Below are 14,351 nucleotides of genomic sequence, written 5' to 3'. Positions count from 1 at the left end.
CAATTTATACTTAGAGTTGCTTTAATCAGAAAAAGTATTAATGAGTGTTAGTGTGTGCCAATATCAGTAGGGTAAAAAAGCTTCACAGAAATCTAGAGGGGGGGGGGGTCTAATCCTGTAAGAAATCTAAAACACACTCAGACAAACACACATTATGTAACACTGTTGTTAGCTGTGTGTTTTGTCCTGTAGGGGAACAGAGTGAACTGAGAGTTTGATAGTCTACTTAACTGAAGTGTTTCAATGAAAAGCAGCTCATTTTAAGATTTGGTAGTTTTTAAAGAAAAATGACAGGACTCATTTCAGCATCAGATGATACTGAAGGTTTTCAATATCGGTATCTCAAAAAATTAAGTGTTATTGTGCCACCTCCACAAAACCACAAAGTTCCCTCCTCATGTTCCCATGGACCTTTACCAAACACTGTCCTTGAGAAATGGGCTGGTATGCCCTACTGAAAGGCAACAGCACTGCCTAGTGGTGAAGAGAATAAAACAATATGGCACAATAACTGATGACAGGAAAAATGTGTAATACTAAAACCCAAACCAAGAACTAATGTTCTCTCAGGCAAACCTCACACTGTGCGACGTGCTGTTAGCTGTGTGTTTCTTGTTCGGGGATTGTTAAGTGTTTAAGTAGCTTGATGGGCTACATTTACATCCTCATCTTAACTGAAGTGCTCCAATTAAAATAAGCTCACTTTAAAATAAAAGTGACAAAAATATTAAAAACACAATCATCAGTTAGGGTAGTTTAGGTAAAGCTCCAATAACTTTAGGGCTTCTTTTATTAAATCCTAAAAAAAATAAATATGTTTATCTGAACTTGTTTTTGACATTTTGCATGTAATCAGTACTGTCACATGTCAAACGTGATTCCAAAATACATATACAGAAGAGTACTCATAGTTTTATAGAGATTTTGACCAGGTCCAGACTCAGACTGTCGGTTGACCTACCTGCTCAGTGGGGAACAAAGTGTTGATGTACTCAACAGCATTAAAGTCGGGTCGATCCAGGGGATCTTGACTGGGGAAAACCTAAAATAAAGAGATTATAGGAAATCAGACAAAGCACCCTAAACTGTCGGTCAATAGATAGTTAGCTAGCACTAGCGACAACACTGAGTGGAGTATGCATCCAGCCTTTCTAGCTACAGGGTTAGCAGCCAACCCACCGTTGACGCTGGCATTTAGCTAGCTAGCTAGTCCTACGTTACTCCTCGTGTTTGCCTTCCTCATCTATCTTTTATTTTGCTTAAAAATGAGCCACTAAATATGATGCCAATTGTTGAAATGTAGCTAACGTTATTTGGCCACCTATCATCAGCTGTCTTTCCATCCAGATATAATAACAAGCTAGCCAGGATAGCTAGCTAGCTAGGTGCTACCAACAAATGAGACCAGCAAATATAGCTAGCTAGCTTGCTTGCTAACGAACTTCCCAAATAGGTGAACGCTATATGTGTGTATTTCTTCAATAAGACACACTGTCATTTGTTGAAATCACTGTCTGATTTACTGAAGTGACAAATCGGGTTCCTACACAAGCTGACAGATCACCGGAGCTAACACAGACGAGCTAATTAGCTAGTGTGCTAACGTCAATCACGACAAATGCGTCCCAAAGCCTGAAAAAACAAACGGCCTGCTTAATGATTTGCTAGCTACCTGTTCAATGGCCAGTTGCACTTCTGGGGACAGATGTAAAATAGCATCCAAATCCTCCACAAACTCCAATTCTTCCTCTTCCATCATTGTAGCAGCCGGTTGACAGTGAGCTGTAACTGTGGATGCTCGGGTCTTGCTGCTCCTTCAGCTGATTCAACACAACAACCACTACAGCCATTACTGCCACCCACTGCACTGGAGCTCGGACAGGCCACTTTTTCTTAATCTATAATTTACATCTCACTCCATACATATATAGAAAATAAGATGGATAAACTGTTATGAATTCACAACAATCTGCATATTTACATGCATGAATCTGTAGTTTTAAAGTTTTAAAGGCACAGTAACGAAAACAGTCTAAAGGAATAAATAGCATATTTCTTTTAAATAGCCCTCCTGAATTACATCCAAAATCCAACCCTAAACGTAACCTTGGGAATAAAAAAGGATATCAAATAAAATCTGCATTGCTTAAAAAAATAATTCTGACCATTTAAATGTGCTTTGGCTTTTCCCTCCAACATACACATATATGCCCTCTTACAACTCCCACATATACAGACGCACAGGTCATAACGGTTCTGATGAAAAGGTGTGTGAACCTATATACAGATTAAAGTGCTGGTCCAGTGTGAGCTGGTCCACCGGTGCGCTGTGTAATATGGCCCCACACACTGTGTACAATATCTCTATGCAACAATGAATTACTCCCCCACATGGTTAGCTACCCCTTGTCCTGCCGCTGAGAAGTGTGCCTTATCTCTAACTCTTATTACTCCCTTGCTTCCTTGAAGACCACATTGTTTCACAAATTGTAAATGATTCACTCGGTTAGTTAAGACGTAGTAGTCGGCTCTATCATGGTCTTGTCGGAGCCACCCTGGCTGACAGTAGATCACTTCAGAGGGCGATGAACAACACACAGCAAGAGGAACCCAGCAGGATGAGTCCTAACCAAGGCGAATCACTTTGTGGAAAAGTGTCAAGACAGCTCAGACACTTCAAATGGAGAGATATCCTCACATGGTGAGTGATAAAGTGTCCTCAGAATGTGCTGTGTCTGTTCAAGCCTAATGTCATGTTGCATTATTGACTTCATATGACAGGTTTCCTTTATATAGTCCTAAAAAGTACATAGGCGAGAGCAGGGTATGACCTTACTCGAGCTACAAACTAATCAGGTTCAAGTAAAACTCAAGTAATGCTCATTTTCTTATATTCCCATACCACAATTTGCAAATGTTTACAGCAATTAATGATGCTTATTGGGGTTTACTGTAAAAAAAAAAATGTGTGTAAGTGTGTGTAAGTCCTAAAGTCCTGTGTACTCTGTATGTAGTTGAAATGACAATAAACCCACTTGACTTGACTTGACTTGACTGAAAATGTATACCTATATTAATCTCCCTCTTGGTTGCTGCAATACTGCACTGTTTCGAAGCATGTTTAACAGCTCAAGAGAGAGCTAGCTAGGCTAGTACAGCCTCCGCACAACAGGGTTAGTTTTTTCACCCTGTTACAACCAACTCTCTCCAGCAAACAATGGCAGTAGACAGTATTTCTCTATATGGAATCAAAGCAGTTACATTTGTATGTGCATATTTGTGAAAAAAGTATTTTAGATGCCATGCATGTAACATACTATATATAACATTTTCATTTTATTGTGCTGATACCCTTCTGTGAGACCTTTTGTGATCAATATTTCCCACAGCCTCAATTTACTTATGTAGGGGTTAGAACATTGACCTCTCTAAGACAGCCATTTCTAACAACTGACTAAACCCTGGTTAAGCTACCACTCACTAAGAGAAGGTAGTCTGGGGATAACGATTACACACTGATGGTGAGTAAAATGGGGTAGCCACTCCCAATATGCAAATAAATGATGCCAGGAGCCAATGGGAAAAGGTTGGGAGCTGCATGTGGGCACGGTTAACCAGTTAAGCTTAATTAGCCAGTCACACTGTGTAATACAAAACTGCTTGTTGAGGTAACACACAGCGTCTTGTTGGCACAATATAAGAGAGAAATCTGTCGGCCTGACGCGCTCTTCAGACTTCAAACTGCAAATGTGTTGTGGGACTGAGTCTTTAGTTTAGATGAATCAAATGGGATCTTTGAGTTGAATCAATTTATAGTAATTGAGTTTAATCTGGTGCCACTGTCAACTGGAGAGTGATTGGCCCAGGCAAGTTTAAAAAGAGCACTGATGTTGGATTTGATCATTTCTGAACAGGTCAGCTGACCTGTTGGGTTTGACAGACTATTTAAAAAATGGATAGTTGAGATGCATACATAGTTCATTTTTATAAGATCTAATTTTTGGCATATTTTGAATGAAAAAGAATGTATTCAGTTGAGTTATATTGACTGCAGTGAACTGAGTCATTTCTATGAATTATGGTGACCTTTCGGGTGTGCCTCGTGTTTGGGCAATACAACCTCTTATTTAAAACTTACATTCCCATTGGTCTCTGACACCGTCTATTTGCATACTGGGCATGACTGAAAGTCACCATCAATGTGTTGTCGTTTCTCCTGGGTTATTTTCTTTTAGGCATGCACATGATTTCCTACATATGCTTGTCTAGAGTGCACATGTTGGGTTCATGGGTTCTTAGTTGGGCTGGCAAACACTGTTTAAGGCTGTAAAAGTGAGTTACAGCTTTCTCACTGGAAATTCTGAGATCTGTTTCAGTTAGCTCTAAACTGTCAATTATAGTATTAGGACAATGGTCTACTTGCAGGGGCAGGGGTAGCTCAGCGGTTAGAGCGCCAGGCTATCGATAACAGGGGTGGGTTCGATGTGTGTTTGATACCCGGGCTCGGCAAGCTGCCACTGTTGGGCCCTTGAGCAAGGACCTTTACCCTCTCTGCTCCCCGGGCGCTGGAGTTGGCTGCCCACTGCTCTGGGTGTGTGTAGTCACTGCCCCTAGTTCACTACCACAGATGGGTTAAATGCAGAGGACACATTTCGCTGTGCAGTGTACACTATACAGTGACAAATACATGTACCTTTACTTAATATATTAAGTATGCTCATTTTATGGTGCTTTTAGTACAATGAATGTTTAGAAGTATTTGAACAGTCAATACAAGTTAGGATGTTAAGTTGACAGATGATTTTTAAATAAGCTCATTACTTACACCGTGGAAAGTGCTTTGTCTGTTTAAAATGGCTTAATGTGGTAAAAACAATTGATTTGTGTTTATTCAACTGAAATAAATAGCTTGAATGAACCATAATTTGATTCCAGTATGTTACCATGCTGGATTTTCTACAGTGCATTCACAGCAATCTGAATGGAAATCACACCATCCTTTCAGAACTGATTCTAATAACACAGGCTGCTCTGTATTCTACAGACTTTCCACACTGATCTGTAATATACAATGCACATAACACAAGGAAAATCATATCTCCATGTTTGTTCTAGGCAGCTGCTGAAAACGTTGTTGATGGGTCAAGGTCTGTCAGCACTGATCTGTGGAACTGCAGTAACGTCTCAGTACCTGGCCTCGGCCTTCCACCTAGACATACCTATGCTCCAGAGCTTTATCAACTACACCCTTCTGTTCCTCACTTACACTACAGCACTGCTCTTCAGAACAGGTCCGTATCATTTTCAATGCAATATTCTCACAAACATGGTAAACATGGTATGTGTATTGTTCAAAAGTTTGGAATTGCTGTTGAAGTAGTGCTTTCTAAAACTGAGCTACCACACCATGTGGGACACTGGGGTTCCATTCCCAGTATGGGTGGCTACACTGCGCTACACCAATAGGAGTCCTTGGGCAAGACTCCTAACACTACACTGGCCCAACTCTGTAATACCAGTAACCTTGTAAGTCGCTCTGGATAAGAGCGTCAGCTTAATGCTGTAAAGTAGAGGTTTACCATACTTTAAAAACTGCAGTTCCTAATGAAATTAGTAAGTTAACATAAGTTAATCTTAAACACTACAGAAATATGGGATCACTTAAACTAATTAAGACAGATTACCTCAAAAATTTGTAGTTGAGATGCATACATAGCTAATTTTTATAAGATCTACTTTGTGGCATATTTTAATTAAAAAGAATTGATTCAGTTGGGTTATATTGACTGCAGTTAACTGAGGCATTTCTATGAATTATGGTGACCTTTAGGGTGTACCTTGTGTTTGGGCAGTGCGACCACTATAAGTAAAATTCATACCTTTCTCATTGGCTCCTGGTGGCTTATATTTGCATAGTGGGTGTATCTTTCCTTTTTCACTCACCATCAGCATGTAGACATTCCACCTCTGGCTACCTTCTCTTAAGTGCTTGTTAATGGTTTGCTAGTTAGCTTTGAAGTTGAAGGCTGTAAAAGCAAACTACTACTGCTTTCTCTACTGCTAAGTACTGCAGCGTTCACGTTTGATTTGTTTGAAGATTGTGGTGTTTTAAATAGATTAAGAAAAAAAGCAGGACATAGTGTTAGTATAGGTTTTACTTTGTGGTTAATTTAGAAGATGCAACTTAAGCATTAATGTTTTGAGTTGCTTATTATCTGATGTACATTCGACTTTTTAATTAGTTTAGTGAATGTAGTCAGGTTTGCATTTTTCATTATTGAGGTAGTTTGCTACAGTATGTAGTGGTGTGCAGTCATGCATTTTAGTGACAGACTTGATAATGCAATTTAATCTCTATACTAAATATGCATATGAAAATGCATATAATATGAACGTAAATATGCAGAAAGTTTAGAACTCTAATATTTGCTTGTTTTGTGTTACTACTGAAATATGTAGCATTAAATTTCACAAGAATCTGGCAATTCTTGCTTATATAGTTACTTATAACATAACATTTTGCACATATGTTTTTGATATTGTCTCCTGTACATTCACACTTTTTAGACAAAGTCTGACACTCTGTGTGGAAGATAAATATATAAAGTGATTTCAACACAGTGATCCATACAGAAAGCTTTTTATTTTCCAAACAAACAACTGGGAGTTGTACAAGGCAGCAGCAGCTTCATACTCAGCAGTGCAAAAACAGTAACTTACTCTTACAATCTTCACTACTGAAGCCAGGCAGTCAGCTCTTACATGAACTATAGCCCCATACCTAAGAGAGGAACACTTAACGCTGCAGTGTTCACTCTTGTATTACATGTAGATGTAATGTCAGTGTCTTTGGCAGATTAATAATGTAAACTAAACTAACTAAAGCGCGATGAACTGAAATATTTTTTGATGAATTAATTTTTAATTGAGCTTTAGTGTTAACTCAAGATGTTTAATTAAAGGAATGAGATGTTCTGGAAGTTCTGAGTGATTTCAGGTTTGTGCCAAAAAATATATTAATGTTTATTGGTCATAATAGTAAACATTAGTTTAATATCAAATAATAATAATAATAAAAATGATCATAATAAATTATCTTTTTTGTCTTTGGCTAAAGAAATATTTTGTGTATTAGAATATTTTCTGCACATCCAAAATATTATTTTCAGTGTATATACTGTTACCCTTCAAATTGCTTTTACCCAAATAAATGAAATCTGATTGAAAACTGGATATTCCAACACATTACCCACCTTTTTTGAGTTAGGTGAACATTTGTGGTCATTTTTGCATTTTGCTAATCTGTTGTTATTGGCAACTAGATAGTGAATAGCCCGTGCAAAGTGGTTCCAAACTTTTGAAAGGTGCAATGTTCTAGTGAATGCCACTGTGTAACATCCAGGATGCCTCTCTTTTAATGTAGGTGATGGAAATATTTTGCAGATATTAAAGACAAAATGGTGGAAGTATATTTTGCTGGGCCTGGCTGATGTGGAAGCAAACTACGCTGTGGTGAAAGCATATCAGTACACCACATTAACCAGCATACAGGTAAAAACACTCCTATTGAGCTGAATGGAAAAAGTAATGATTCATTACATTGAGAAGCGTATGCTTTATCGTGTGGCTATAAGTGAGTTACTATAGCTGTTCAACAAACTCAGCAATGAATTTACTGTGTTTCAGTTGTTGGACTGCTTCATCATCCCAGTGCTTATGATCCTGTCCTGGTTTTTCCTGAAGGCACGCTACAGAGTAATTCACTTTGTGGCTGTCTGTGTGTGTTTGGCTGGTGTGGGAGCCATGGTTGGAGCTGATCTCCTCGCAGGCCGGGATCAAGGGTCAAGTGAGAACACTGATCACAGGCTTTCTGTCTTCCTGTCTTTGTTTGTATCTTGTTACTGTTAAAAATTCTTAAGATTTCAAGTCAGATCCAGGTATAAAGTATATCATTGCTGGCATAACCTTTTATCTCCAAAACCTTAGATCTCGGTGGTGACTTAATAGGAGAAGGAAAATGTCAATACATTAACCAGATTTTATTTCAGGACATTTTGGAGCCCTCCTGTTGGTCCATTCATCATGATGCATTTACACAATGTAAAAGGCAGCTGGCAATTTTAAATGTTGCAAAAATATGAGAACATACCAAATGTATACCAAAAGCTAAGTGTGTAATAATTTCAAAACAATATCAAAAAAATAATACTCAAACTTTTAAACAGCTCTAATATAGCTCTGACAATGCCCCTCAATCTATTCCAAGCATTCTTCATCTTTTTGGAAACTACTATTAGTGGTCAGAACTACGTACATGGTCAGGAGTAGGAAAAAAAGATGGCTAAGGTGGATCCAGGTAGTTAAGTATTAGCTCTGCCATCTAAAAAAATAGGTCAGTTTAGTCCCTGGTAATGTCATAGTCATCTATGGCCAGTAGTCCCAGAGTGCATTACTTTCTCTAGGTAGGCAGGATGGCTCAGCATGATGCTAGTAAGCACAGCTGTTGTTCGAAATGAAATAATTTAATTGTGAGAGGAAGAACATGCCTAAAGCCCTTCCTCCCAAATCCAACATCCTCTGTGCAACCCTCCACCACCCCGTCACCCCCTTTTTAACCCTGCCATTCATCATTCCTGGCTCCACATATCAGAGCTGGACTGCCTTCCTACCACAAGCGGAACCTGGCTACGTCCCCCCACCCTCTTACAGTCTTATCTCAAATCATTGAAAGCTGAAGGCAGGATGATCCCTCTGTAGAAACAAGACATTTGAACAGATAAAATTACATGAAAATCATATCAGACCTGAAAATATACTATAAATAAATATAATATTAAAGTTATGACTGAATATTGATGAGCTCTTGACATTTTACTGCAGTCCATTGCAGTGAACTCTAACATGCATACTTCATCTCTGTGTCAACAGCCAGTAACATCCTGCTGGGAGACGGTCTGGTTATCCTCAGTGCCACTCTGTATGCCATCTCCAACTTGTGTCAGGAGTACACAGTGAAGAACCTGAGCCGGGTGGAATTCCTGGGCATGCTGGGACTGTTTGGGACGCTCATCAGCGGCATACAGCTGTGAGACTCGTTTAGGTGTATATCAGTTTGCATGTTGAGGTCTGTGTTGCACATCCTCTGATTAGCCATGTAGAAACTGTTTAACCCTAATATGTTAAACAGGCTAATAAGCTCAACTATGTCTGATTTTCCTGTCCCTGTTTTTTCCCATTCCCCGTCCCATTTTCCCAACCCACTTGACTTACACACTCCATAAAACTAATTCTTTTTTTCAGCTTTTTTTCAGAACAGCTCTGCCACTTACATTGTGAGCATATTATGATAAATGATCCAACATTAACATAGTTAAGAGCTTTCTTTGGACAGTGAGAATAATCCTGGGAGTTTGAGGGGTTAAAGCACATACTTGTATGTGTAACCATAGTGCAATTGTACTGAATAAAATGTTTTGATTAGATTAGATTAGCATAGTTACTGTTAGGTAATAGTACTGTTAAAATGCTTTAAATGAACAGCCGATTTTAACAGTACTATCCTGTTATTCTGGAAAACAGCTCTTTACTGTGAAACGTAAAGATTAACTCCCAGTGTGTTCAGTGATTAACTCCACCCTTCACATGTTATGTAGCCCTGGAGGGGCGTGTTTAAGAGGACTGCAACAGCAAATGAGTCTGGAAAGGGGAATCAACCTACTGTAAATCCTGTGTTATGCTAGATATTGTAAGCTGTAAATTGCTGGAATGTGTGCTGCATGTTTTGTATATCTGCAGGTGCCACTGGGCACAAAGTTTTACCAACACTGTTTTTTCCCCACAGTCACCGTAAATAAGACATGTGGTGTGAGTAATGACCTCAGACTACAGTGGTCGGTTCTCATTGTAGGAGTTGGTAATGTCTTCAGCTTATGGCCAAAGCAGCTTCTGTCTGGAAATCCTCCTACCTGTTTTCCATCTGAGAATGAAGGAATGCCACTGAGCAATGTGTTATAAAGTATGACAGTGGAAATATTTACTGCAGTACAATGCTGTGGATATGGTAAATTACTCTCTTGACAAAAAAATGTATTTAACTGTGTAAAATGTCATGTAACTTTTTAACTGATTTAAAGCAGGGATGCCCATACAAATAAGTAAAGAGGATAGATTCAAAAGGACATATAAGTTACATACATGCAACTTTCCTATATACATATCCAGTTATACATGTATATGTCAATGTCATGCAAAAAACAAAATAGCAACTTTACAGAAGACGGGAAACGTTTCTAATGGTCCATTCATTCTGTAATTCTGAAAATATGTCACAAAATAAAGAACTGTGGAGCCCTGCTCGTAACATCCCACATAAATAAAATTAAGTCGCGGTCATGACATAGTAAGACATGGGAACAAGATCTAGTCTTACTAAGTTGTAGCCACGTCTTACTAAGTAGTAACCATGACTTAATTTGATTTATGTGGAATGTCATCTGTGGAGCTCTGTAAAGAACGGCAACAATGGGAATACAAGGTTTTAGCGTGACAGTGATAAGATATATTGTATGAAATCAAAGGTCTTCACAGGCCAACTTTAGCCCACAGGCCATGCTTTGGGCAGCTCTGATGTAAATGAAATGTTGTGTAGGTGGAATTTCAAAGTGATTTAAAAAGTTTTCACAGTACAGTTCAGGTTAATAATTGAATAATTAATAAGTGCAGAGTTTAAGGGGTTAATGAACTGTATTTTCTTTGTTTTCATTGTAGTGCTGTTTTAGAACACGTGCAGATTGCAAACATTCAGTGGACGTGGCAAATCGGTAAGACACAACCTACCATTAATGAATACAGTGTCTTTGGATGAACACCCCCTTTGAATGTTTTCCTGTTTTATTACATTTATTAATGGTTAATATAATATCATTTCTACAAAGTAATGTCAAATAAATTAAAATATAACATGTAAAATAGGTGATAGAGTATGTGTGTCTTGGTGGCCTTCCTCACTAGTGTCCTTCTTGCTCAGTCACTCAGTTTGTGAGGACAGGCTGCTCTGTGCAGATTTACAGTTCCATATTTCTTCCATTTCTTAATGATGGAGTTAACTGAACTCCAGGCAGTGTTCAGTAACTTTTGGACTAATTTTTTTGGATCTATCCCCTGACTTACACTCTTCAATATCCCTGTCTGAGAGTTGTGTGGAGTGGCTCTTTTGTCTTCATGGTGTATTTGTAGCCAGGAATACTGTATAACCAGTGACTGGAGCCAGTGATACATTCACTCACTGATCTCCACTTCACTAATTGTGAGACTACTAGCACCAACTGCCTGGACCTCATTAAATCATTAAAAGGGGCGAATGTTTATGGATGTTTATATTCTGCATTATATATTTTATTTAATTGACATTATAGAAATATTTTTGCATTTTTTACATTAAACACGTTTGAAATATCATTTCATCATACGTTCAGAAATGTGTCCAATATTATAATGCTCTCAGCTGCGCCCTCCTCTCTCCTCAGTTCTACTCCTGAGTGGGTTTGGACTGTGTATGTATACTCTCTACAGCTGTATGCCCTTGGTGGTGAAGATGACCAGTGCTACAGCAGTAAACCTCTCTCTGCTCACTGCTGACCTGTTCAGTCTGTTCTGTGGCCTGTTCCTGTTCCAGTACTCAGTGAGTGCAATCAGACATCTGACACCAACACACACAACAGAAAAGCTTTATTGGTGGAGGGATCAATAAGTACCAAATCTCAAATCTCAAATGTGGGGTCATCATGACCTGCTAACCGTTGATTACTCTGTATAAACTTATGAATGTGTCATTTTATTTTTACGCCCCTTATAATGAATCACAGTCATTCCCATACTGAAAGCTGACATATAGCCATATATGCACATATATTATAAAGGATTTGGGATATGTTTAAAAACAAGTACATATATACTGTATATATGTGAGTGTCATATATTGGACACACGTTCATCACGTTAAATTCCAAGTGGCTGTATTTTGTTTTTCACATGACTGTATGTTTTTATATGCTGATATGTGGCATATAAAATATATGTCCCATTTTTGAAAATTATATTATTATTAAAATGAAGAATGATTATAAGAATTACAATATTTTTTATTATATATTGTATATTATAATAATTATTGTAATTATTCAAATTATTTAAATTATTTTAATATATATATATATATATATATATATATATATATATATATATATATATATACAAAGATACAGTGTATATAAGGATTTCTATATATTCTAATAAGTCATATTTAAAATCTATGTGTTGCCATATACTTCCCTGCCTCACTTCCCTGCCTATTTCCCCCTCAGTTCTCAGGACTCTACATTGTATCATTAGTGACGATCATGGTGGGCTTCATCACGTTCAATGCTGTCCCTACACCAAACCCATCCACTGAATTACAGTGGGAGGAGGGAGGCTACGACAACCAGGCTGCAGAGGTTGATGAAGATGGACAAGTTGGCTCTGCATTTGATATTACCTGTGAACATGAAAGGAAAGAGAAAAGCCAGACCAGTCCCAGAGGGAAAACACACTCTTTAGAAAATGGACGTGTTGTCATAAGCAGTATTGAAATGTAGCTCAATGATTAATCGTGTTATCAGTGGATTACCCTTGTATTGATGATGGTAGCAAGATCTTTGTCTCAAATATTTGTATTTGTATTACTAGTCACACAATGCTCTATTTATTGAGACAGATTACCCAGTATACCCAGTATACCCAGTTTCTGTCATGCAAAAAAGGACCAATAGAAATGCTCCAAAATATGGCCTGGGGGTCACAAGATTGAATTCCATGCCGCTTTGCCTTCAGCAGCCAGAGTAGGAGAGAGCACAACTGTCTGTGCCCTCTCGCCTCATTACACCTAAGCTATGTTGGCCAGCACAGTCTCTTAGCTGGTGCATTGGAGCTGAGGACCTGGCACTCTCCTCAGTGCCCAGCTCTACATTTACACCACATAATGTGAAAGAATAGTACTACAGCATTTTATCCACAGATAAAAAAAAAACAACACTTTGGATAAAGAACTAAAAGTCATCTCTGACTTGGGCCCACCTCTCTGAGGTCATTACTCACACCACATCTCTTGTAAATGGTGTTTTTTGGGAAACAAAGTATGCGTAAACTCTGTGCCCAGATGCACCTACCAATATACAAACATGCAACACACATTATAACAACTTACAGCTTACAATAACTAGCATAACACAGGATTTACAGTATGGTAATCCTCCTTCCCAGAGTCCTTTGTTGCTGCAGCCCTCCTGAACAGCCCCTCCTGGCTACACAGCATATGAAGGGTGGAGCACCATCATTTTTCCTGACCAATTCCAGAAACCAATTCTGAGAGAACTCTGACTGGTGTTGCATTAACCAGTTTATATATGAGGATGGAGGAAAAATAAGAACTGGAACTGCCACCAGCCACTACCACACCAGCAGCACACCACATTGCTCCTGTGGTAAAAAAAAAAAAAATACTGTCAAAAAATGGCTGTTCTTTTCTAGCAGTTTTTACAATATGTGATCCTATTCTTTATTTGACATTAATACCTTTGGAAGAAACGGTAGCTGTCCCAATACTTTTATACACTTAAATAGTGTATGCTAAGCACACAGACACTCATTTCACAGTAAGCTCATTTCTGACTGGTATGATACTGTAACCCACTTTATTCCTCATTATTTAAAATAATAATGTTCAAATGTGCTGCTGTTCTTTTTAACCCCTCATAAGAGTGTGGATCATTTACTCAAGGATTCTGAGCCAGCAATCATTAATGACAGAGTTTCTTCAATTCACTTACTGGCAAACTTATCTTGACTAGCATTTGTACTCCTCTAGCTGCCAAGTATTAGTGAACTGCAATAAATGAAGATGTAGTCAGAGTGGACCTTGTAACATTTACCTCACTGTTGTAAAGGAGTGATACAGTGCTTTGTACAGATATGCCAAAGAGAGAGCATCAGCTCCTTCATTTAAGTAATAATAATATGCATGTGTGTTTAACCTGTGCATAGTGAGGAAGGAAGCATGCCCGGGGGCCTGGGTGTGAAGAAATAGGACCGAATAGACAGAGAAGCTCAATAGTTAACTAGAGTGACTGAGCATGCAAACATCAACTGGACACAGAATAACCCAGAAGGATGAGACTCCTGTGAGAGAAAGGTTTAACCACCCAGTCACTCCACCTGGTCTGATCTATAAGCTTGAAAAGGAGAACTCATGAGATTCAAGATAAAGATCAGATACACTACATAGACAAAAGTATTGGGACACCTGCTCATTAATT

General features: G+C 38.4%; 2 protein-coding genes across 3 annotated transcripts in view; one reads left to right on the top strand and one right to left on the bottom strand.

Annotated features, from left to right (window-relative positions):
- vps53 (VPS53 subunit of GARP complex) overlaps positions 1–1,843 on the bottom strand; it is a 24,255-nt gene extending 22,412 nt beyond the window's left edge. The window contains exons 1-2 of the mRNA XM_072692012.1: positions 1,673–1,843; positions 962–1,042 (exon numbers count right to left, since the gene is read on the bottom strand). Of these exons, the coding sequence (XP_072548113.1) occupies positions 962–1,042; positions 1,673–1,759 (168 nt within the window). The 5' untranslated portion in view covers positions 1,760–1,843. The remainder of the gene's footprint in view (positions 1–961; positions 1,043–1,672) is intronic.
- Positions 1,844–2,563: 720 nt separating this feature from the next.
- On the top strand, positions 2,564–14,015 carry slc35f2l (info solute carrier family 35 member F2, like). Of its 2 annotated transcripts, none has more exons than XM_072691133.1 (8): positions 2,564–2,701; positions 5,116–5,291; positions 7,424–7,551; positions 7,687–7,846; positions 8,929–9,085; positions 10,768–10,820; positions 11,526–11,680; positions 12,363–14,015. In XM_072691133.1, the coding sequence occupies exons 1-8, from the start codon at positions 2,586–2,588 to the stop codon at positions 12,633–12,635; spliced, it is 1,218 nt and encodes a 405-aa protein (XP_072547234.1). In that variant the 5' UTR covers positions 2,564–2,585; the 3' UTR covers positions 12,636–14,015. The 2 variants fall into 2 exon arrangements, with proteins under 2 accessions (XP_072547234.1, XP_072547235.1); XM_072691134.1 differs by having other exon boundaries at positions 2,596–2,701; positions 5,120–5,291.
- Positions 14,016–14,351: the final 336 nt, after the last annotated feature.

Source organism: Salminus brasiliensis, chromosome 11 (assembly GCF_030463535.1).
Source record: "Salminus brasiliensis chromosome 11, fSalBra1.hap2, whole genome shotgun sequence".
In the NCBI taxonomy this organism is placed as follows: domain Eukaryota; kingdom Metazoa; phylum Chordata; class Actinopteri; order Characiformes; family Bryconidae; genus Salminus; species Salminus brasiliensis.
This window is presented reverse-complemented; position numbering and strand designations above follow the sequence as displayed.

Excerpts from the sequence above, each read along its gene's own strand:
- slc35f2l (XM_072691133.1), top strand. The coding sequence starts at position 2,586 with ATGAACAACACACAGCAAGAGGAACCCAGCAGGATGAGTCCTAACCAA. Across the intron at positions 5,292-7,423 it reads AGCACTGCTCTTCAGAACAG|GTGATGGAAATATTTTGCAG; the intron begins GTCCGTATCATT and ends CTTTTAATGTAG. Across the intron at positions 9,086-10,767 it reads CTCATCAGCGGCATACAGCT|TGCTGTTTTAGAACACGTGC; the intron begins GTGAGACTCGTT and ends TTTTCATTGTAG.